This window comes from Tursiops truncatus, chromosome 16 (genome assembly GCF_011762595.2).
Source record: "Tursiops truncatus isolate mTurTru1 chromosome 16, mTurTru1.mat.Y, whole genome shotgun sequence".
In the NCBI taxonomy this organism is placed as follows: domain Eukaryota; kingdom Metazoa; phylum Chordata; class Mammalia; order Artiodactyla; family Delphinidae; genus Tursiops; species Tursiops truncatus.
Window position 1 is genome coordinate 36658663 of NC_047049.1, and position 25316 is coordinate 36683978.

The 25316-nt window shown below is 40.0% G+C and overlaps 1 protein-coding gene across 16 annotated transcripts in view; it reads right to left on the reverse strand.

The window, feature by feature from the left end:
- FAS (Fas cell surface death receptor) overlaps positions 1-17742 on the reverse strand; it is a 35467-nt gene extending 17725 nt beyond the window's left edge. For 14 of the 16 annotated variants that reach the window (XM_073794218.1, XM_073794213.1, XM_073794215.1 and 11 more), the window contains exons 1-2: positions 17611-17742; positions 5130-5292 (exon numbers count right to left, since the gene is read on the reverse strand). In XM_073794218.1, coding sequence (XP_073650319.1) covers positions 5130-5292; positions 17611-17640 — 193 coding nt within the window. In that variant the 5' untranslated portion in view covers positions 17641-17742. Of the gene's footprint in view, positions 1-5129; positions 5293-16660; positions 16801-17159; positions 17299-17610 lie in introns of those variants that run through there. The other 2 variants (XM_073794216.1, XM_073794217.1) reach the window with 2 other exon arrangements.
- Positions 17743-25316: the final 7574 nt, after the last annotated feature.

Below are 25316 nucleotides of genomic sequence, written 5' to 3' on the forward strand. Positions count from 1 at the left end.
GGCATGAACGTATTTACAACAAAATTTATTACCAGGTTTGCTATCTTAATACGCAAAAGTTTAAATCATATTCGCATTTACTTTTATTTACTTTAAAAATAAAATGAGTCATTGGATTTCTATTAGTAAGCATTATACAACAATGCCTTCTGGAAAATTCATTTATTTAAGAAGCGTTTATTAAACACCTATTGTGTGCCAGGCACTTTCTGGGAGCTGGAGATACTGCAGGAAATAAGACAAAGCCTGGTCTCCAAAGGCTTCACATTGTCAAGGCAGAAGCAGGCAATGAACAAATAAATACAAGACGGCAAGTGGTGATAAGTGCTGTGGGGAAAGCTAGTTTAGTGAATAGAGAATGAAGATGAAAGAGATAGAAAATATAAAGGGAAATCTAAGAGAAAAGCCTGACTAGTGACTGTAATTATTATGTTATAACTAATTTAAAAGAATAGGCAAAATCTAATCTGCCCCCCTGGCATGTACAGCAAAAATAATTTATGCTCTTTCCCCAGGTACATGACTTTCTTAACAACCTCATAGCATTCTTTTTTTTTGTCTTTTAAAAGAAAATTTATTGTAACATTTCAGACAATTACTTTACATGACTGTTCAGAAAATATTCTCATTTTAGATCCCATGACAACAACAAAAAAAGATTAGTAGAACAACAACAAAAAAGATTAGTATACAGAGAAGGTGAAAGAAGGAACACTGGAGATCTGGATTAAATTTGAAAAGAAAATTCCTCAGTAACAGTAGCTCCTTGCCATTCATGAGCAATATGTTATAAAACCAACACAAATACTCAATTTCACTTATTCCAGTACAGCATGTAGTTTCCATCCAGAAGAATGCAAGTAAAATGTATGTGCACCCGTCAGATCCATAACAATTCTTATAATGGTAATAATAAATGACAATATTAACACTTATTAAGCCAAGGACTCTGCTAAACACTATTAACACATTTCCATTTAATGTTCACAATAATCATAAAAGGTCAGAACTATTATTATGTCCATTTTACAGTTAAAGAACCAGACTCAAAGATGTCAAGTAACTTGCCAAAGGACATGAAGCTTGTTAATAGCTAGGAGGACCAACCATCCCTGTTTGCCCAGGATGTGGGACTTTTAGTGCTAAAATTGGGGACGTCTCAGGCAAACCAAAATATGTTGGTCATCCTCTAAGTGTCAGATGGAGGATCTGAAAGCAGGGACTGATGCCAGAACTTGAGCTATTAAACATTATTCAATATCTGCTTGGTAAAGATTTCAGCTACCATGTTACAAACTAAGACAAAACTTTTGAAGTGTTACCACATCTGGTAAAGTGTAGGAGTTTACATTCCAAGACTGGAAGCTCCCTGAAGTCAGGGGCTCTGTCCTGTTTCTCTGCCTTCATCTCACAGTCCCCATGGCTTGTCTGCTGCACTGGAGAATGTGTGCCCTGGGACATGCTTCTTCACTTGCTTTGCCTTTTCCTTTTTAACACTGTCCCATAACTCTCTCTCTGAAGTCAAAGCTTCCCCATTTGCCTTCCTGGGATCACTCTATGGAGGAATTATTTACTTGGTATGCCCACTCTGGATGCCAAAAACCTAACTGCAAATGGTGATTAGTACACAGTTCAGCACATTACAATGTCTTTACGTTTTCCCTAATTTAGGACTTTGAAAAGGATTAGTCAATGTGGCAGAGATCCCTGATTGTCACCCAATATCCATTTTCCCTTCTCCCATAGGAATAGGATATTTACCAGGGGACATGGCTGCCCTGAGTCAAGACTACATCTCCCAGCCTCCTTTGCATGGCCATGTGACTAAGTCCCAGCCAATGGGATGTTAGCAGAAGTGTCCAGTAATACCTTCCAGGATGTCAGGATGTTTCCCAGAGCTGGTGTGCAGTTTAAGTCTAAAGTTTCATCTGCTGTATGTGCATGAACAGCAAAAATAATGTAAGCTGCCTCTCCTAGGAACATGACTTTCTTAATGATTTCATAGCATTCTTTTTGATAAAACAAAATACTACATAAACAAATTATGAAATTTAAACATATACAATATTTTAGTAAACAAAGGCAATGATAGGTCAATAGAAAAAAAAATACATTGTGGAAACTCAGAACCAAATTTAAATACAGTGCATAAGGGTTCTATACCATTGCAGCAGTATGTTTAAGAAAACCAAGCCAAAGTACAACTTTAATTGCTTGTCAGTGGAATTATACCGCTTTCTAAATGAATTGGCCTCTTTAATGAATTACCTTGCAGAATGTGCCTGGCACAAGGCCTACAGCATGACAGGGATACAATATCACAAGTTCTTTCTTTTTTCCAATGTATACAACCTAAATTTATCAAAATATTTAAAAAGTAGTTGTTTTCTTGAAAATAATATTTTAAAATATATTTGTTTCTGAGTATAATAGTACATATGCTCATTGTAGAAAATTTGGAAAATTTAGGAAAGTGTAAAAAGCACCTATACATCAACCACTCTGAGATACTGTTTTCATTTTGGTGCATTCCTATGCATATAAACACACACATATATACATGTGAGTATATGTGTGTGTGTGCATATATATGTGTGTATGTGTATATATATATATATATATATATATATATATATATAAAAATGTATGCAGTGTACCATAGAATCCTTCTTATTGGATATGGTGATGTGATGAGGACTTTTTTGATTAAAAATGTCAGTTCACATAAGGGATCATTGAAAAAAATACTGTCAATATTTCAATTTATAAAATATAACTATATAATTATTTGCCACTCTTGTGATGTAGAAACAAGTTATTAGAATTCTACAGTCTTTCTCACTTAAGTCACATCCAAAATGCATCGCCTATGATTTCCTTTTTCTTTTTTGGGGGCAAAATCTGACTTCATCTTTATTTTATTTATCTATTTATCTTTGGCTGCGTTGGGTCTTAGTTGCAGCACATGGGATCTTTGTTGCAGTGCACAGGCTCTGTAGTTAGCAGCACATGGGCTCTCTAGTTGAGATGCGTGGGCTCCGTAGTTGCGGCATGGGGGCTTAGTTGCCCCGTGGCATGTGGGATTTTAATTTCCCGACCAGGGATCAAACCCGAGTCCTCTGCATTGGAAGGCAGATTCTTAACCACTCGACTACCAGGGAAGTCCCTGATTTCCTTTCTCCCTTTCTTTCTTTCTTTTCTCCTCCTTCTTTCTTTTCTTTCTTCCTTTCTCTTTGATGGAAAGAAAACTTAAAGACACCAATAATCTGTATGAAAGGCGTTAACATTTTTGTGATTTTTCCATGTATTTTGCCTCCACCTAATACATTAACATTTTTTTTAGTAACCCGACTTTACTGAAATTCTCCAAAGCATTCAAAATAATTTTCATAGAAATAAAATCTGTTTTTTCTGTGTATTCATATATTGGTTTATGTAATATTTAATTAAATTACATATTAATATCACAACACCAATGAGCATAAACAAATTTGGAAGCAATCTGAATATTGATAAGCTTAAAATTAAAAAAAAAAAGGAATAGAAGTAGAAAGAGTGTTTAGTATATATTGGACACCATCCAGGATCTTTTAGAGATGGAGCAGAGAGAATCAGTTAATCCAGCCAGCGGATCAGTTAGAAATCTCTTAAGGGAATTTATATACATTGAGGCTTATATCAGAAATATATCAGAAAACATGACTTTGATTGATACATAATATTCCAGTCTTTGAATACTCCAAAATTTACTTAATCTTACATCATTGGGTATCATAGTGAAATGTCATGCATACAATATTTTCTTTTATTTTTGACTATTTTCTTAAGACATTTTTCTATAAACCTATTACTGTATCAGTGTATTTTCAAAGTTTTGATCCACATATCCAAATTTCCTTCTTAAAAGGTTTTTTTAACAATTTACATTCCAAGAATGACATATGAGAGTTATCTCACAAGCAAACTCACCAGGACTGAGATCACTTCTAAAACGAAAATAAAACAAAGCAAAACAAACAAACAAAAAGCAAACAAAGTCCTTAACAGTTTGATATTCAAAGCTTATTATCTTCATTTTAATTTGCATTTTAGGTTTTAAAAATAGGAGTAAAGGTCTCAATTCACAGGAAAAATAGATGGTGTTTAGCAAGTTACAAAAAAGCCAGAAAGCCATTCTTCATTCTCATTTGGAAAAGAGTAAATGTGAATATGCTTAAATGTAAATGGGTTAGATTATCAGAGATTTTCCATAAGGGTTATTAAAACCTGGAGAGAAGGCCAAGATGGACTGTTAGAATCTTTTTATAAACAGGGCCCATGCCTGTTTAGCAGCTAGAGTGCTGGAGGCCTGGAGAGCCAAACATGAAACTTACCACCGTCCTTTATGGTTCTATTAATCTATCGCATATGCCCATGTGTTGTTTTCCTTTATCTTCCTGTTTTCCTTCACAATGCAACTGGGAGATCCATATCTGTATAAAATAGTAGTCAACTCTACTCCATGTTGAAAAAAAAGTCTGCCCAATTGCATTTTGCTTAGCTTCCAATTTGCTACTGTTTGAAGGATTTCCAATCTGAAATTGGTTTTCATTTCAAAAATACTGATTTTAAAAAATGGTTGGTTTTTCTCCATTGCTTTCCTAGCTTATCTAGTTATTTGGTTGTAAAATGCAAATGTATTTTGCAGGCTTCAGTGCTAGGACAAACAGCTTTCTCAGAGACTTTCTGATCGAAGGGAAGTGTTGTGACATCTCTTAAGGATAGAAGTCCCTTGCTTTCAGAGCTCCACAATTATTATGATATATTCTCACCAGTCTGATGTGCTAAGTTTTAATATCCACAAATTAGTCTGCTTTTGCTATTGAAAAATGGAGCTAAATAAATAAATCCTCTCATTTCTGAGGTACATGTCATTTATAAATTATATTTACTTATTCTCACATCAAACCAGTGTGATAAAGATGACATAAGCTGGTCTTCGGAAAATAATGTCATATTTTTTTTCCTTCCCAGTCAGGCCATAATGCAGGAGAACTAAACACTATAAAAACACTCTCTTCATTATTATTATATGCTACTCCTCACCCTGATTTTCATTCTGATCGCTAGATTTTTTTTGTATAACATACCAGGAGGACACGGCTGACAACAAAATTCGTGCTCACGATACAGGCCTTCACCGCAGCTCTCCCTTTTAGTAATATTCTTACTCAATTTCAGCATCTCAGAGTTGCTATCAGCCACATGGGAATTATCACCTTTAGACAATGGTCCAGCAATGGAGGTAAATATCTGTAAATGAAAAACATGAAGAGAATTTTACTGACTTCTGAACTAAGCAACTTGGTAAACAGGTGTAAGTCGCCCCAAATGGCTGTATTTTATTTGCCATGCACAGGCAAAATCAACGTGGGTTCCATCCTTCCACTGACTCATCTCCAAAAAAGGAGCAGATCAATTGCATGACAGTCCAGATCTTGGGTTCTCCAAACTACCCGAGAAACGGCATCACGGATGGTAGGAGCCACAGCTCTGGGCTCAAAGGTCACGGCTCCCACTTAGCAGCCCTATGATTGAGGGGAAAGTCACTTAAATTCTCCACGTCTCTGTTTTGTTATCTATAAGGTGGACATAATCTCTTCTTCATAGGTTTGCTGTGATGATTAAATAAAATAATGCACTTCAAGTTCTTAGCACAATTCCTCACACATAATAAATAGGTGGCTGGTAAGCAGTATTATTATTAAGTTCCAGTGAGGGACAACATAGCAGAGTAGGAAAAAACATGAAATTTCAAAACGACTGCGGTTTGAATCCCAGCTCTGCTGCCAACACTGACTTTGGGCAAGTTAAAGGGCCTCACTGATCCTCAGTTTCCTGATCTGTAAGTGACAACAGTATTTTCTGTCTTGAAGGGTTATTGTGAGGATAAAAAGTGATAATTTCTCCCAATCCTGGTACTTAGCTTACAGCATGTTCTGTTTCTTCCTTTTTTATATATAGCAATAGAATCTACAGTTTTGATGAACTCCTTCCTGGTTATCTAACCATACAATAAATCCAACAGGATTTTCTTCACTTTTATTCAGGAAAAATGAACTTCTCTTAATAGAGAACCAATCTTTATTATTTGTTCCTTTTTTCTGGAGACAAAACCCATAGGTCCAAGTGACACTGTGTCAAATTCATCTTAGTTAGGCTTGAGCTCCTTAGAAAAATGAGCCTCTAAAATGTATGGAAACATTTGGAGGTAATGTCTGTTTGATTCCTTTCTCAGGTTTTCTAAACATTTATTGTTTGTCTCTCTAAACACAAATACACATAATTTTTCATCTTATGTGGAATATGTAAATTCATTGCTAAGCATCAAAAAATTTTAAACTACTGGTTCTGAGGATTTTTCCCTCAAGGTCATTTTTCATATTTTTCATGGTATACTTTTTTCCTTCTACTTTATGGCATCTTCTGGGTCAAGGGAACTAAATATTCTTCACGTATAAATCACTGCCACAGGAGTCCCCACATCTTCCCTTTTAGCCCTTCCCCCTTTGTCACCAAAGCCTGCATCCCTTCTAAGTCACAAGATACCATGGGACCTCCAAGGAAGGAGGGATGAAGGAGATGCGGTTGCCATCTTTTCCTCCTGGGATGGATGTATTGATGTATTGAAAAATACATTTCTAACATCCAGACTCCAGGAGGGAATATCACACCAAAATATCAAGAAAATACCTGACTTATCCAGGGTCACTCATGAGCAAAAGGTAGAGAGCTAGGACTTGTCTGAGTCTCCTCACTCTTATTACAGTGTTTTTTCCCCTACACCCAACTCACCATAAAATACAGCTTACTTTCTCTATATGAACAATTCTATGTAAAGAATAATTGGAAATGGTAAACAGATCAGAGGAATTATGCCTAAATGTACTGGCTTCACTATCAAACCACTGCCTTTTTAACCCAACAGACATTTCACTAGCACCTTCTATGTGCCAGGTTCTGTGAACACAGAGACAAGTAACATTGATTATAATCGAAAATGAATGTTAAGTTTCCAAAAGCAGATTTGCACATGGGCATATTATTTGTAATGTATTAATCATTGGGGGATTTTTAATGTTATATTTGCATGACTCTTACTTTTTAAAACACATTTGAATCTATGATCTGCTTCTAAAGCAGCTTTGAACAAAAAGTATTTATTAGTATCAATTTCTCTTTTCAAGATGACAGTTCCCCGCTTCTTACCTTTTCTACAGAAGGTCATCCTGTCATCCTGTTAATATTAGTCCCTCTTCCAGATCAGAGCATCAATAGCTAATGAACAGTAACTGAATTGGGCACTTTAGGAAATAATAACGTGATTGAAATCACACCAAAGGGTTAACTGCTAAGATGGGAAGGGCGTTCAAATGAAAGTCATTCACCTTTTAGGACCCTTATTCTATAACAAACTTTGTTCTATTTGACAGTCAGAAATTAAATATACTAACCATGTAACATTCCAGACATTGCCAGCACATGAAAATTCTCAAACAAATGTAAAAATCTCTGTAGCTAGAAGAAATCAGTAAGTCCTTTTTGCAAGAGATAATGGAAAACAGAATCTAGGCAACCAAACTGAGTAGACACAACTCCTTTCTGTTATCAGCCACCTCTGTTGCTGGGAAGAGGGACTTAACAGTGAGATGTTACTTGCTCTCCTTCTCTTTCAATTCTGGTTTCTCACCAGAAACTGAAGAAAATGACACAGATTTAAACTCAAAGAGATCTGAGTCAAAATTGGGTAGCCAAAATTGACAAGTCAAAGGTGCTCAAAGTTGATACCCAATAGTGTGTGGATGTGTGTGTGTGTGTCCCCTACAGCTATAGGTCCCATCCTTTCCTTGGTAAGCTAATTTCATCCAGCAGTCATGTGACAATATTACAAGCAGGTCCACAATTCCTGGTTTAAATGATCAAGCACTCAGAGAGTGCTTAACATTTATGTAATGTAACATTTATGAATTGTTACCTTAGTGTTATTTCTAAAAAAAACTGTGCATATACTAAACGTTCTGGAGATGTCTAAGAGAAATGTACTTTCTAATTTTGCTTTAGTTTTGAAGTTTTTGACTGGAAATCAAAACCCACTGTTCAAAAATACATTCAGAATTTGAGAAATGTGAATCTTGGAGTAGAACAGTGAAAGACATAAACATCACTGGCCATGGAGCAGATACCAGTGCCAAACTCATCTCATATTTGATCACACCTGCTTCACAGAGCTGAATTTCTGGAAACATTTCCTACTTAGTTCAGCATCAAAGAATTATGTCGAGGATAAAAAAAGAAAAATGGGTCTAAAGAGCATGTTCTAACTCTTACAAGATATTATGTAAGCAGTGTTCCACACAGCTTGTGTTTTTTTAAGTTTTTGCATTAGCTCAAGTTTGTAGTATGCAAAGATTTAACCCAAACTTTCCAGGCAGAAACTGGGGTGTTTTTGACTGTGACAAGGCAGGAAACCCACAAAGAACTAAGTGATCAGAATGCTCAAAAAAATTTTTTTTCAAAAAAGCTGAAAAGGCCAGAAAATCAGTTAAATCAAAGATGTGAAAAGTGGATAAACTAAGGCAAATGATAACCAAACGGGAAAAAAAGGAATACAATTAATTTAAAATTTCCATCATGACAAAGATTCAAAAGTCAGAGAGACCTCAATTTTATATTCCGCTGGGAATAATATTAGCTAACACATTAATCAATTACTTAAATGAGTAAATACTTTGTTGAGTACCTACTATGTGCTAGACAGACATCCAAGAACAGAGCAGTAAACAGATAAAGACTTAGCTCTCATAGAGTTTATATGTAAATGAAGTGTACTGTATTAGTCAGGGTTCTTGAGAGAAACAGGACCAATAGTGCTTGTGCGTGCGCGCACACACGCGTGTGTGTGTGTGTGTGTGTGTGTGTGTGTGTGAAGAGAGAGAGATTGATTTATTTTAAGGAATTGGCTCACACAACTGTAAAGGCTTGCCAAGTCCAAATTCTGCTGATGGGGTAGGCCAGCATGCTGAGGAGTCAGGGAAGAGCTGCAGCTCAAGTCCAAAGGCAGTCTGGCAGAACTCCTTCTTCCTTAGGGAATCTCAGTCTTCATTCTATTAAGGCATTCAACTGACTGAATGAGGCCCACTCACTTACAGAGGGTATCTAACTTACTCAAAGCTTACCAATTTAAATGTACAAATCAACCAAAACAAAAAAACAAGCAAAACTGTCGCAGAAACATCCAGAATAATGTTTGAGCAAATATCTGGGTGCCATGGTCCAGTCATGTCGACACATAATATTAAGCATCGTGTGGAGGGAAATGATAAAGAAACAAAGAAATATGTCAAGGAGGAATAAGTGCTATTTAAAGGAATAAAGCAAGCTTGGGGGCATGGAGAGTTTGAAGGGTGAGGTAGTGATGTTTTAGGAAGAGTGGTCTGGGAAGGCCACAGAATAAGAAGACATTTGGGCAGTGACTTGTTGCAAGTGGATGACTAGCTGGGAAGGGCTTTCCAGGCAGGTCACACCTAGAGGAACTTGGCTTAGCCCAAATGGGGACATACCTGAGGACCTCAGCAAAAGCATTATTAGCAGCTAGCTATTAAGAGAGTTAAAGGTAAATGTCTCCTGAATCACACTGGTAATTAACATGTTGACCACTGAAGCCACAGTGGGATCATACAGCCAATCATAACCATAGACGCTGCAGTCTCGTAGCATCCTGGAACGTCAAAGCAGAAAGGGACCATATGAGCATCTGCTCAGCTTCAATATAGATTTTAAAAATGGATCTCCTTGCATCTTTCATTATCTACAGGATTTTAATATTTTCTGCAAATCAGAAAACTTGCTTCTCTCTCTCCTTCTGAATTGTTTGTGAAAATGTTAAGTCAGGAAACCAAACCCTAGACATTTGCCTAGCTTTTTACAAAGTTCATTCACACACATCACCTCGTGGTCATCGCAATAAATCTACACATGAGGAATTATTACGGCCTTATTTTATAGCCGAGGAAGCTGAGCAGAGAGTATATGAAATGACTCGTCCAATAACCCACAGTTAGGACTGGCCAAGGGAGGACTCGACAACTCTGGCCCAAACACCTCTGGGCTGTTTCAGGTTTACAAATTACTTTCCTAGTTGCTTTCTCCACATAGGCACACAAACAACTCAATTTGTTTTCAGACAATTGTTCGCAAGACGCCTGTGTGTTAATTATACAATGAACCTTCAAAGCAAATGCATGTTGAAGGTGGAGGCAGTCTGGCAGGAACTTCCTGGAACCCAGAAGTCAGTCCCCTGCCCTCTAGTCTGGGAAAACTGTAGCAGGACTGTCCAGGTTGCGGTTCTGGCTGGCAGGGAATGTGAAACTTCCCAGCCCTGGTCTGCAGCTTGAAAGGAAGGGGAGTTTAGGTTTCCCTTCCTCCAGCCTGAGTGCCATCACACCCACTGTGAGTCCCTTGCAGGGGTGGGGATCTGCAATGCACAAATAGGAATCAGAAGTCTTCCTATCCTCCAATCTTTGCATTTGCTCCATTTGAAACTCTCAGAAACAGGGTGACGTGAGACTTTGTCCCTTGTATCAGATGATGAGAAACTGAAAGAACAGCTGGATTTTTATTAATTATCTGCAGCAGTGATGAATCACTTTTCATAGTCAACCTGGTTACTACGTAGAAGAAACAAAGCAGGAATGGAGCAGGAATGGCCAGACCCAGAAACTGATGGCCACCCTTGAGGTATATCACTTCACTTTGACAAGCTCTCCACACTTTCCCAGGAATCATAAACACCCAAGATTTAACATGGCAATTACAAATAGAGTAACATTGCAGTGACTGAATTAAACAAACTACTGGAAGAAACTGAGAATCCCATTAGCATTACTTCAAAGAAGCAGTGCGGCAATTGGCCCTAAGAGATGAGCTAGGGTTTGAAAAGGAAGTTTAAAAAATCACCTTTTTTTCTGTTCTTAGTGAAGTTCAAAGCAAACAGGAAAAGAATTTTAAAAAGCAGAGGCAAAAAAAAAAAAAAAAGGTGTCTGGTGGTGAAAAATGGCAGCAAGAATAAGTAGACATCTCTGGAACAGTCAGCGAGATTTTTCAATACTGAGCACACACTTCAGGCTGATTATAGATATTCAAGCTGACTAGAAGCTCTCCAGTAATCATGGTGAAGAGTTTTAGAGATGACCCAACCCAAGCCCTTCACCTTATAGGAGAAGCTATGCCCCAAACGGGTGGTGGGGTGACTGGTCCATGTCACACAGCTAGCTCAAGAGATTCAGACTCCTATGGGCTGAATTGTATCTCCCTCACATCCATATTCCTATAGTGAAGTCCTAACCCCAAGTAGCCCAGAATGTCACCATGTTTGGAGATAGGGTCTTTAAAGAGGAAATTAGTTAAAACGAGGTCCTTGGGTGCACCTTAATCCGATATGACTGGTGTCCCTATAAGAAGAAACTTGGACGCAGGCACAGACAAGGGGAAGATGACGTGAAGACACAGGGCCATTGACAAGCCAAGGAGAGAGGCGAGGAAGAGATCATTGCCTCAGAGTCTAGGCTTCTTCTAACCTCCAGAACTGAGAGAAAAGAAATTTCTGTTGTTTAAGCCACCCAGTCTGTGGTGCTGTGTTACAGCAGCCATGGGAAATGAATACAGGCCCAAACCACCATCTCTTGATTCCCTCAGATTCTGGATTTGAGGGAGGTCAGTGGTGCATACACACTTGGGAACTCCTCATAGCTGAGCACTAGGATTTCCCATCTTGAACTATCACTGAACTAAACAGACAAGAGATGGCAAACAGTCTTCAGAACCGGAATCATCAGGGGCCCCTAGGAACCTGAACTTCTTCCCAGTCTTACAGGCCCCACTAGGGGGTTGAAATCTCACTGTCCCCTACTGTCCAGGACACAACTGGAACAAGAGACTAGTTCTGGTCATTCACTCTTTAGACTTTTAATTACTTATCAATACTTTAGGAAAAAGGAATTCTAAAAAGACCATTAATAGTTCACCATTTCCGATTGTATAATGCATCTCGAATATATTTGTGTAAAGGGTAAGGAAATAATAATGACATTTTGTAGTAGGTGCATTATTGAAAAACTGAAATAAAAACAAATAAAAGAAAATTTTCTATATTAAAGAGATAAGTGAAGATCCCGTTCGTTCTTACTTTTTTCAAAATGAGTAAATAAAATTACACAAGGTAATCTTATTCCAGTAATGTTTTCATTCTTTCTTAAGGCTAGTTTCTTGGGAAGACCAGGAGAGAGATAGCTGAGGCAGTGGGAGTACGGGACTGGTTAGACCCCTGACTGAATCAAGCCATAAATAAAACAAAATGAGGAAACCCAGAGAATTTCATCTGGGATTAGATTTTGAGTTTAGTGCTAGAGTTAGAAAAATCATTTTCAAAACCCTGAAAGACATTAGAATCATGTAGTGATGGATTAAAAATTTAAAAAATGCTTAGGTCCCAACACAGACCTAAAGAATCTGGATCTCTGAGAATGGGGTCTCCTTATGATTATGTTCTGTTACTTAATATTTAATAACCCTGGTGGTTATTTTGATGCTCCTCCCAGCTGAAGACCAACTGGAGGAAGCACAATTTGAGGTTAGCAGGCGACTACATTTACATGTGAGAAGATAAGAGTGTTACAGAGTAACAGCATCTGTGCTCTGCACTTGCAAATCAGAATTTGACTTTTCATGGAGAAATAATGACCCTTCTAAAAATAAGCCCGAAAAGAAAAGAAGTCATCTTTGGTGGAGGAAATGGGTGATGGGAGGGCTACCAAGTCCTAAACTAGAACCCTAGAGTCCTTAAATGCCCAGAGGGGTCCCAGGGCTATCACAGGAGTAAAGCATCCAGGTGGAACAGACAACAAAGTGTAGGAGGGCCTGGTCAAATGGAGAGGTGCACGTGGACCAAAGGGGCAGCCATTTGATCCAGGGGAGTGGGGGTCAGGTGGCATGTGGGTCCAGATCTTCCAGTTTTCAAGAGAAACCAAAATCTTCCAACATTTAAGTGGTGGCAGCTAATATTAAAAATATATACCTGCACACATACATACTGTTTGTGTCAGTACTGTGCAGGGTAGACAAAACATAGCCTGGGGCAGTGTAAGCCCAATTTTTGAAATCAGGCCTAAATCCACACAGACATCCATGTGAAAAAACAGTCCATCAGGAACAAGGATCCTTTTGTGAGGATGGCTAAAAACCATAGCTCAATCCTCAGCAAGGGGCAAGAGCCTTACACCACAGGTTCTGAGTTCATTTTCTCTCTCTGTCTCCCCTCTTTTTTCTAAGATCTCTGACCTCAGAAATCAAAAGTGTTGATGTTTCTCACATCTTATATTTTTATGGCCTCCCAGAACACAGAGGAGACTAAATCCAGAATGCTGCATCACTTGACTGTAGGACAGACTGACGTTAATGACTCCGAAGCAAAGTTTATTCTAATTTTCCAAGTTTATCCCAGTTCACAGCTTAACAAAACCTACCTACGGTAGGCTTGCTTGCCTCGCTGGGCTGAGTACATCTGACGATTGAATCTGTAGTCAGATTTGCTAACTTACAAGATTGGCCTTACTCAAAATGTACAATTTCATACGAAAGTCACTATCATCCCGCACTTAGTGGATCTCGGGCCAGGTGTCCAAGAGAGCAATGGCTGCTGTTTCTAACTGCCCAAAGATGGGGATGGCTTGGTCGCACAAAAGCTCATTCCAAATCAGAAAGGGAGCTGTGATCAAAGAGGAGAACTAGCCCATTTCCTTCTGAGGAAGGTGAAGTTAACAATCTTACAATGATCAACTTTCTAATTTGGGCCTTACAACTCATAGTCTCACTTCAAAGAAAATAGTATGAAAGTAGGCAAGTACTTTTGAATTATTTGTTCCTGTTTAAGACTGAATGGAAGATAGTTAATTGGTGTTAGGAGTCCAACTACATAAGAGGCTAAAGATACATTGTTTTATTTCATTTTGTTTGTTTATTTATTCATTTTATTTCTTTCATTTTAAAGCAAGGGTCTTCCAGAAAATGAAAGGACTTATTAGCTAGTTAAATGCTGTTTTCCCACTTTTGTGAATAGATACACACACACAGCAAAAAGAATACAATACTATCCATTAAGGTACTTACAATGGTCCTATAAATAATTTTTTGGTAATAAGCTATATACAGTATTATCTTTACATGATTACTTATTATTTTTCATCATAAGTCAATAAGTCTTTAGTACCTATTACAAAACATGTGCTCATTTAAGGGACTTTTGGAACCTAAGATAATTCACCAAAAGGCACTTAACTCACTAGGGGTTTTCAAGTGGGGGATTTCCTTATTCAGGTTTTTGATCATCTCTTAGAAAATGATTACTCTGTCCTTGGCAGTTGTGGTAGCCTTCAGAGAGATTCCTTTGAACTACTGACATTTCCACCACTAAGAACTATTTAGAAGTAAATTACTTGTTTAGTGTCCCAAAGAAACTTACTTAGAGACAACATCCAAATCCTGAGTCCTCTTTGTCTTTCACCTTTTGCCTTCTCTAAACTCAACGCAAGAATAAAAATTGCTTTTTCTAAATTAAACTCTAATTTTGCCACCAAGGGTGGTAATTGTATTATGGAGACAGACAATAGAAGATTTTTCATTCACCCAATTGTAGCTAGTCATGAAGGACCCAAAGATTTCCATATATCAATTTCATTTTTCCTTTCCAATCTTGCCATCTTTTATAAATTTCTGTTTTTCCATCCTGGTTGTTAATGTTTTAAATTACATTTCATAATTTATTTTATTCGTAAGAATTTTCAAGTTTTTTATGATTTAAGGAAAACCTGTTAAAAACAACAATAAACAGAAACACATTGCAACCTATTTCATGTCTCTTAGGCTGGTTTAAGAAAAATTATTAAATTATAAACTAAACAACTGTCCTTTATTTTGTCCCTGAAACTCTTCTGTATGATTACTTATAAATACACCGACTTCTTTTTCAGCGGCCCTCTCCTTGTCCTCGACCATAATTTTGAGAAGTGCTCTAAGAAATAAAGGAGAGGAAAATGGCTAATCTAGTAACTGCCTAACCATAGACCTAAACAGTACAAGACAAAGCCTATCAGGACTATGTGCTATTAAAAGAAGCAGCAGCAGTCCTCACAGCTATTTCTCACACAAATTTCTAAAGTAAGTTTGCCTCTTTTTCTGTCTCCTTTAGACACTTGTGAATTGTTTGGGGCTTTCAAACTTACTTATTGTAGGTCCCATGGAAATGACACCCAGAAACTAGGGGAGAGAAAACTAACTCCAAGAGGGAAGAAAGAAGGGAGGAGAAGCAAAGAGGTAAAGGATGGGATATTTGCTGACCATAGATTGCGCTAGACACAAGAGGACTAGAGGAAGAAAGAGGAAAAGAGAAAATATGGCCGCTCCCTCCCATCCACTTCCAGCCCACTGACATGATTAAACCAAACTTGCTTCTGCGTTCCATGTAATTAGCACTCGAGCCCCCATTTAATTTATTTGCACACTAGTAAATAAAGCCCTACTAAGTGCGAAGTCATAAAAGCAAGCATTTTCTAGAGACACACAAGGTGACATAATGGTGTGGAAACTTCTTTAAGAATAGAGGCGTGATAGTGTGCCAGTGATGGGGGCAGGGCAGCATTCTGTGTAGCTAAATTTAAGAGTCATATTAGAAAAGAGAAATAGAGGATATACTACAAAATGCAAATAATGATTATCTAGGTGATAGGGTTATGTCAGATTTTTTCTTTTTACACCTCTGTATTGATAAATTTTATTTGATAAATATTAATTTCTTAGGCCACATATCATATATAACAGTAATAAGCAAATTATGTTTAATAGATATTATAACATGTATATATAAATAAATGTGTATGTATATATACATGCATATATGTGTGTGTATGAATGTGTGTGCATTCTTTCAGAAAAGCAGTTTCCTTGGTGCTTTAAACATGCACCTCTGGTAAAGATGCTATAGTATAAAAGTTAAGCATAGCTCTGGGCCTTGATAATTTTGCTACACTTATTAGTATTGTTGTTCCAAGAGCTAAGAGACTGTCAAAGCAACTAACACTGCAATAAGGCAGTGGTTAATGATAAGGAAGAGAAGAGTGTGATCTGAGGTTGTATAAATGGTTTCTCAATTTTGAATCCTAAATTTTCTCGAAGAAAATTCCTAAAGGAGCCCAAATATTGTACATTATTTCTGAAAGGATCAGGGAAATTTTTTTTTTCCAATCATAAGATTGTTCCAGACATCAGTGCTTTCTTCCTTTCAACTCTTGTCATCTGGACATCAGGTGCAATCAACGAACCGCCCGGGCTTTGGAACTGGATCTAAATTAAATCCCAGCCCTGCCGCTTACTGTTTGGACTCGGTCTAATTACTTAAGCTTTCTGAACCCCATTTCGCCATCTGTAAAATGGAGATGAGGACATCTTCCTTCCTGCGCAGCTGCGAATGAACTGAGATCACATTCGTAGACATTCTGATCACAGTGCCTGGCACTTTGATGGGGACCAACAAAGTAAGAATCCGTTGGCTTTCAGAGAATTCGGAACTCACATGAACCTCTGGAGGCCCAGTGTCTTCGATCAGCCATCACCACGCTGGCATTGCTGAGGCAGGGACTCTCCAAAAGAGGTGGCCGCTGCTTAGGCTTCTAGGCCAAGTACAGGCTCCCCAGCGCGTGCGCGGTGGCAGCAGGTACCACCGCCTGAGCAGTGAGGCCCAGGTTCCCTACCGCCCCGGAGTTCAGCAAGCAATGAAAGATAACAAGAAAGAAAATGGAGAGAAGAAAATTTAAAAAAAAAAAAAAAAAAAAAAAAAAGACCAAACCTGAGATGTGACTCACGGTCTTAAGGAGAGGGATTACCGGAAGGGAAACAAAACAGTTTCTTTTTCTGTGTAGCGATAAGAAGGTAAACAAGTCTCTTAAGGCGCATTCAGCCCCAAGATAACTTTTTCAAGAAAGAAACGGTGCAGTCCAAAGCCTCAGGTTTAACCACCGCCTCGGGGCTGATTTATTCCCTAAAGTTGGGAACTGCCGGAAAACCTGTATTACCAGTGCAGGGAGTGCAGGTTCTCACCGCCCCGCGGCGCGCACATCCACCAGCACAGCAGCGGTGCTTCGGCGTTGACTTGTAAGGACTTGTCCAGAAGATCCCCTCCAGTCTCCGGTCCCTCCAGCGACACTCAAATCTCGCACGCCCCGGCCTGCCCCCCGCGCCCACCCCTCTCTGGGCCGCGAACAGCGTCCCCGGGGAGCACCCGGAGCTGTTCCGCCTGCCCCGCGGGCTTACCGCTCTATATCCAGCCCCAAGAAAAACGAGTTCCCCGGTTTCCTGAGATCCCGCCCTCAGGGAAAGTCCTGGCAGCCCTGGTGAGCCAGCCTGTCAGAGGCCGGACAAGCCCGCCGCCCACGCGCGCGTCCCCCTGACGCCCCCGGAGCTAGTCCAGCGCCCGCCCAGTGGCCGAGCTGGGAGAGGCTCCCGCCCGGGCAGGAAAACACTCACCAGTGGCCAGAGAACCCAGATCTCGGACATGGCTGTGGAGCAATCGCCAAAGTGAAGGAGCCTCTCCAACCGGCACCCGAGCGGGTCACACACCCCGTGAGAAGTGCCAGCCCCGCCGGGCCCCTCCCCGCGCTCCAGCCAGCCTGAGAGAGTGTTCCCGCCGGGACCCGCCCCGGGGCGCTCACGCACAGTTACTCCGGTAGCGCTTTTCTCTTTCTCCAGCAGCGTCTCCGAGCACCTGCGTGTCTCTTCTGAGAGACCCGAAAAGACTTAAAGAAAGGTCCCCGGGCCCGGGGGCGGGGGGGAGCCGAGGTTGGAGGAGGAAGCTTTGCTGCGGAACGCCTGGGTGGGGGAGGGCGCCGTCGATTCAGCCTGCGCGCGCACGGGGCGGGGTGGGGGGGTGACGGGGTTGTAGAGCCGGGAGTGGGGATTTGTTACACAAGCGGGCATTACCCGTGGCGGGCGTTTCCGCAGTCGGCTGGCATGCTTAGCTCAGGTGAGGATCTTGAGAGCGGGCTTGATGTCCTTTCTAAACTCTTCCGCAGTTTAAACTGGGAAGGCTGGGGAGGGCTGGGGTGCAGAGCGCAGACATCCTGCCTCCGTGCAGAAGCCTCGGCTAACTGCTGGGATTCTCAGAAAAGACCCAGTCTTCCCTCAGCTCCACGTGTTGTGGTGGTGACCTGAGAGGCTCACAGGAGTCCCCGGACTAGTGTATGTAGTGAGAGTTACCGAACGAAAAGTTTCAGATATTGTGCTATGGGGATTCCGAAGAGGACGGACCCCTTGCCTTTTATTTCTCAAGAGGAGTACAAAGCTAACTCCCAAGACAAATCACACAGCTCCAGCTGTGTTAGAAGTTCACAATTACTTCCCCTTCTTTGTTACTCATTATTTCCTGGCGAATTTTCTTAAAAAAAAAAAAAAGTAGTACTTTAGTGCTTTGGTTAACAGCTCGAAGTCACTATTGTTTTGGAAAAGTTGATCTGTCTGTTTAGCCAGTTCTGCAAGAATTTTACAGAAGAAAGTTTGTATAATGACATCATCAAGGAGCATGACTCTGAAAGTAGTTCCTAGGCTGGGCACCAGTGAAGCGGTATTTCCTCGGCATCCTTCACTAAGCTTTACACCCTCACTCAGGTACTCTTCTTCCTTCCCAGATGGCTGTATCCCATTAGGAACACTCTCCTTTCCCTCCCTTTGCCTGGCTCATTCCTCATCCATCAGACTCCCTCTCTGTGGACATTTTCTTCTGGTAGCCTTTCCAGGCTCCCAAGTCTGGGTGAGGTCACCCTCCTAAATGCTTTCACTCACCTGGTGTTTTGCACTGCCCTCATGGCCCAGTCTTGTAGGTATGGATTTACCTGCTCATCTCCCTGCAGATTGATAGTGCTGTGAAGAAGACCCTGGATGGCCAGTCAGGTTCCTACAGTTCCCAGCCCAAAACAGACACAAAAAGAAGTGAATGGTGGGGGGCTGGAGCCAGGAAGTTGGGGGTGTGTGTGGGATGTGGAGAGACTGTGTATTATCTTTGCAACTTTTCTGTAAACCTAAAACTGTTCTGAAATTTAAAAGTTTATTGAAATTAAAAAAGAATCATAAAAGGAAGGAAGGGAAGAAAGGAGGGAGGAAGGGAGGGAGGATAGAGAGAAAGAGAGAGACAGAGAGAACAGTTGACAAAATCAGCATCTCATGAGTGAATCATGAGCCAGCAACTTTTACAAGTGGTTCTTCCTTACTTAATATTTACCATTTTAACCCAGTGAGGTAGGTGATTATTAAACTTACTTTATAAATAAAGAATTGTAGCCAAAAAAGTTTAAGCAACATTGGCCATTTGGTTAGTTAATAAATAGCAGATCCAGGAATTAAACTTCGATATTCTTGTTACTGAGGCCCTGCTCTTTCTAACCCGCTCTGCCCCCCTCCACCCAGTTACCCTCAAGTTCAATGAAATAATTATAGATGCTTTGTGGGGAGGAATGTGTTTCATGATCAAATGATTTTAGAAAATTCTGGATTAATTTAAACAGGTCTCTTAATCCAAGACTTCTCAGAGCCTTCAATATGCTAATACGCACTGTGACTGTCTAAGAGGGGGCTATGATATATACTGTTCCCCAGCCTCTGTCTTCTTTATAGAGTCCTTTGAAGAACACCTTCTGAATGACCACCTTAGGAACGCTGGTGTTCTGCGAGAAACAGTTCAGACATCTCTAACGGTTATTTTTATTTAACAATGCATTCCTACGGGCCTCCAAGCCTTCAAGGGCAAAGAAATACAATTTTAATAACAGAATTTCTGGCACTCTACCAGATGTGGGAGATACTCTGGACAACCGTCCTGATTTTCCTGAAACCACACCATATGAGTTAAAGCCTGTTCTACTCTAAAGATATCCTTGCCATTGAACATTTCCTTCTGAATAACATTTAAACACACATCTGCCTATTTTAAAAAGCTGGGAGGAAGAAAACCCCCAATACCTTTTTACCATCAAGACTACTTTTATTTCTTCTCCACGAATGTTTTAAAAATTGTTATCAAAAAAACTGCTCTCACTAAATGGCAACAAATTGATTTTAATAATCCCCACTAGCAGTGCACATTCATGACTGTTTATCCTACATCTTTTCCCCTTCTCCCTGGTAATAGCATCTCTAAGTTGCCTTTGTTCCTCTTCCCTCTTCTTAGCTATTTGATGTGGGTGGTTGTACTTGACAGGATTCTCTAGAAAAACAAACACAATAGGATATATATAGACAGATATCAAGATCTATATAGCTAGATCTATCTATTTATCTATCTATCTACCTATAGATAGATAGATAGACCTATGTATATATAGAGAGAGAAAGATGTAAGGCATTGTTTTATTTGATTATGTAGGCTGGCAAGTCCAAAATGTGCAGGGCAGGTTAAGCAGGCTGGAAACCCAGGGAAGAATTGCAGTTCTTGTCCAAAGACCATCTGCTGGCAGAATTCCCTTTCTCTCAAGAGAGGTCACTCCTTTTCTTAAGGCCTTCCATTGACTGGATGAGGCCTACCCACACTATGGAGGGCACCTGCTTTACTCAAAGTCTATTGATTTAAATATTAATCCCATTCAAGAAATACACCTAGAAACACCTCAGATAGTACCAACTGTTTGGGTACTGTGGCCTAGTCAGAGTGACACATCATCCTATGTGTCAACATAGGATTAACCATCACAGTGGCATTGACACCAATCCCAGGGCCTGTGTGTGTATGTAGTGAGGGGAGAGGAAGACAGGGAATCCCAGTTGGTTAAGGCAACCAGCATATCACATTCTGTCGTGAGCTTTCCTGGAAACAGTGGGACACAAACTCTTTTTTTTTTTTCCTCCACTGCATTTGAAGTGGGAATATTTGAAGTGTGGAACTGGTGAGGTGGTTCCTGCCAGAGCTGGAGACAGAGTCAACCCATGGTGAGAGAAAACAACCCTGAGAGGCTGAGCCTAGGAGTGTCGCCTGAGTCCTGGATTGATTGAGTCCTGAAATTGAAACCTAGACTACCCACAGTTACCTGGCTCAGTACATTCTCAGTGTTTGCTTCTTACAGCTAAAAGAATCTTAACTACTATGTCATCAGAGCTTATAATCAGTGTAAGAAACTCTCTGTTATCAAAATTAGTTGTTACAAATGGACTGTTGCAGTTTCAGGCTCAAGTAAGGATAAAGGCCTAAATAAGCCTGTAGAGATGGCCGAAGGTCTAGCGCATCACTTCTACCAAAGAATTTTTCTATAGCTAGAGGGCACCAGATACCACATCAGCCAAGTGATGAAGAAAATTGAATACTGTTTCCATCCATGGATAGAAATATATTTGAGTTCTTGGGAAATGGAAGAAAGAAGAGGGAATGTTTTGATTTGGGTATGTAATCTGTGAACCTGATCACTGAGACATTTTCATCTCCCAAAGAAGATCTTATTTCTCTCAGGGTTAAAGAAATGACGTATCCAAAGGACCTAGCACACTCAATAAATACTACTTACTGCTTTGGCACTGCTCTTCCTAAATGAGGTGCCATCACAGGACAGGTTGCTAACTGGGGTCACAGTTCAGGTAGAAAGAAAGACAAGTTTAGTAGCTTACAACCACTTTCCTGTATTATTTCCTATATGAGTGTGTTCATGGGCCCAGAGGTACAGGAAGGTACTTTTCCTTTTTCTCCAAGGAAAAGTGCTTGGAGCCTGGCTGATAGAAGCTGGAAAGCTTGGCCCTGGGACGTGGAGCAAGTTACTCAATCTCCCAAAGTCTTCCACCGTGAAAACTGGTATATTAACCTACCTCTTTAGCAAGAACTTGAAAAAGACAATGGATTAGAGAGCATTTAGACTGCAGTGGCTAGGACGCCGAGAGCACCCTGAGAAGCACGTAGTTGGAGAAAACAGCTCTTCTGTAGGGCCTGATTTTGTAATCCATTGGGCACTCCTCCCCTGAGTGCCCCGAAAGCACAGATTTTCTATGAATCCACACGCGAAAAGTGGGCCCGGGCCCACCCAAGGTGTTCAGAACCGACACACGAAAAGGTAGGGACCACTTTTCAAGAAGTGCTAATCTGGGGCAGATGAGATTTAAGGCTTATTTTAAGGCTGTATTTCTTAAGCCTCAGTCTACATTTTGCCATATCTGTGGTCCACTTGTACTTTCATTTAACTAATATATATTTTTGCTTTGTTTCTTAAGTAATTTATTTTTAAAAGCAAAGCATTACTTTGTAACTATAAATGGAAAATCAGCATTCCTTACCAAAGATAGAAGGTATCCATAAAAATAAATACACAACCATTGAAACAAAATATTTGCCTGCGTACCACTAAAAATGTTTCCCAAACCACCTGTGGTAAGGATACCACTACACTTCTGGAAAGGTTGGCCTAAGACATGAAAGTCTCTGCTTTAGCCTTCCTCTCTGCCTCCAGAATGACAGCCAGAGAAAAGACCAGCAAACCTGGACCTCAGGCCCATCTCTAGGTAATGTCAACAGCAAGAGATGTCAGAGCAGCATGGGGTTAGGGACAGTCATTGCCTGTTAAGCCCCATCTAGTGCTGGAGGAGTGTGACTGGGGGCAACCCTCCACCAGGGCACAAACCTTTCCCTATTAGAACAGGCTGAGTGACAGATCAAGGGAGATGATGGATGCGGAAGAGGGGAGTGTTACAGCAAGTCCTGTAAAGCTAGAGAGAAAATGCAGAGTGAGGTATTAGAGGAGAGATGATAGGGGAACAGGAGGCTAATTTAGAGCACAGAGCACCTGGAGAGAAGGAAGAAGTAGATGGTTTTCTGCAGAGGATGGCCTTAGTCAACTAATACAGAAGAGTCAGGAGGATAGACCCGTGGATTTAAATCCTAGTTCAGTTACTTCACTAGCTGTGAGAAGCTTTGCATAATATTTAACCTCGTTCGGCCTCAGTTTTCTCACCTGGCAAACCTAAGTGCTTGCAGTGATAATGATTTGTCTGGGAGTTGGTCTTGTATTTTGTAATATTATTTTAATCTTTGCAATGTGCAAATGTCCTCTCAAGACTACGTGATCACCAACACCTTTCGTAGGTAACAACCTATGTGGCCTTGGCCCAAAGTTACCAACATTGGTGCCCTTTTATTTATCTGTACTGCTTTTCCTTCTTCACCAGGTCAGAGAGCATAAACATTGCCTGCAGCCCCTCATCTTGGCTTCTCCACAAAGGAAACAGTATATTTTAAACTTTTTGGAAAAGAAATAAAAAGAAATCATTGGCTCAGGCTCCTCGTTCTCATGATCATCTATTGTTGGCTCTGATCAGGTCTCTCTCTTCATATGTGACTTGACCATTTAGACAGGCCCAAAGGTTTCATGAAGAACTAAATGTAAATTGCATGCCCAGTTTGTGCTATGTCTGTGGTTCATTTGCTGGTTCAAGTCCACCAAATGGGTATTGACAAAGAACAAAGATCTTAATAACTTGCTTTGTGACGTGCCTCAGTGATTATTACAAAGTTGTTCAAACCCATAATGAGAAATGCCCAAAAAGGGAGGGTGTCATGGATATATGATTTAAAATTGTTTTAAATTTCTAAGCATCCTCTCCTCCCATATACACACCACCTCCTAGGAAGGATGGTTCTCTAGAAGACTCTCCCAAGTGTTGTAGTGGGTATGAGTCTGCTGGGTTTGGAGAGGCTGAGACTGAGCAAAGATACAAAGCAGGCATCGCCCACTCACCTGGCTTTGAAACCTTGGAATTTCCAAGTCATCCAAGGGGCTTTAAAATTTTTCTTCAAACTTATTTTTATTTAAACCATGAAAATATGTTGGGGAGAATTGTTTAAGGAGAAAGGAATGTGAAATCCAACAAAACTAAGGTATTATTCATAATAATATCCAATAATATTAATTAGATTTTTTTAACATCTTTATTGGAGTATAATTGCTTTACAATGGTGTGTTAGTTTCTGCTGTATAACAAAGTGAATCAGCTATACATAAACAGATGTTAATAGTAATGTCTAACGCTTAATAATAACTAATCTTAACACAGACATTTGTGCGTTCTTCGCCTTCCTATTAACTCATCTAAGCCTCATAACTACCCCATGAAGTAGGTCCTGTTACCATCCCATTTCATAGACAAGAAACTTGTTATAGCAACTTACCCAAAGTCACACGGTTATGTGGTAGCTGAGGTGAAGTTCTGAAGTCCATGCTGAATCTACTTCCTCTTCAAACAAGTTACATAATGGCCTTATGATCAAGACATAAACTCTCTAAGCAAGTACAGAACCTGATTGTTTTGTGGTTCCGTTGAACACATGGTTTCCCATTGATTAATGTCATACTTTTATCATTTTATTTTCTTCAATTTCAGGCTTTATTTCCTAAGACTTCATGAGTTAAGGGTACTCTTTATTGTACTGAGCGATTCTACCAAGTAAGAAATTTTGCTGTCTTTATATCCATTCGCCCCTTCTAAGAATCATAGCTCTTGTCCATGTCAATTGGATTGAAATGAAGACTGTGATGATTAAGATTGTGTGGCCATAACTCCACACTCGAACTCAATGCTTTCCAAACCTTCATATGGAGATAAATCTCCTGGTGATTTTATTAAAATTCAGATTCTGATGCAGTAGGTCTGAAGAGGAGCATGAGATTCTGCATTTCTCACAAGCTCCCACAAGATGTAGATGGTACAGCTGGAGAGGACCCTTGCGTTGGCAAGGTAATCAGCTCAGGGAAACCAGCCATCAGTCCAGTTGTCTGATCTCATACAGATACAAACAAGCTGACTCCACTTTTAACATTTTGACCAGGTGTATTATTATTTGAGGATTTCTTTTATGGTGTTAGGTAGGGAATGTAGGGAAGTCAACAAACCAAATAATGTCATAATAAACGTATTTTTATCCGGTTTCCATTTAGCTTATTCTTATACTCCCTAGGCCAAATTTTCACTTAGCAGAAACAAGTCTGCCCTGACTACATAAATAAATAGTTTCTATCAAGAGAAAGAAGGGAAGAAAAAAACTTACTTCATTTTCAAACACACTGAGCTTTTATTTCCGTGAACAGAAAGAAAACTGGCAAGAAGCCTGCTGATCCCCTCAGCCAATCAGAATAATATGACCATAAATGTCCATAAATTCCCCCCTCAGTGAATCTCTGCCTTCTTTATTTCTGTCATGGGGACATGTATCTCAC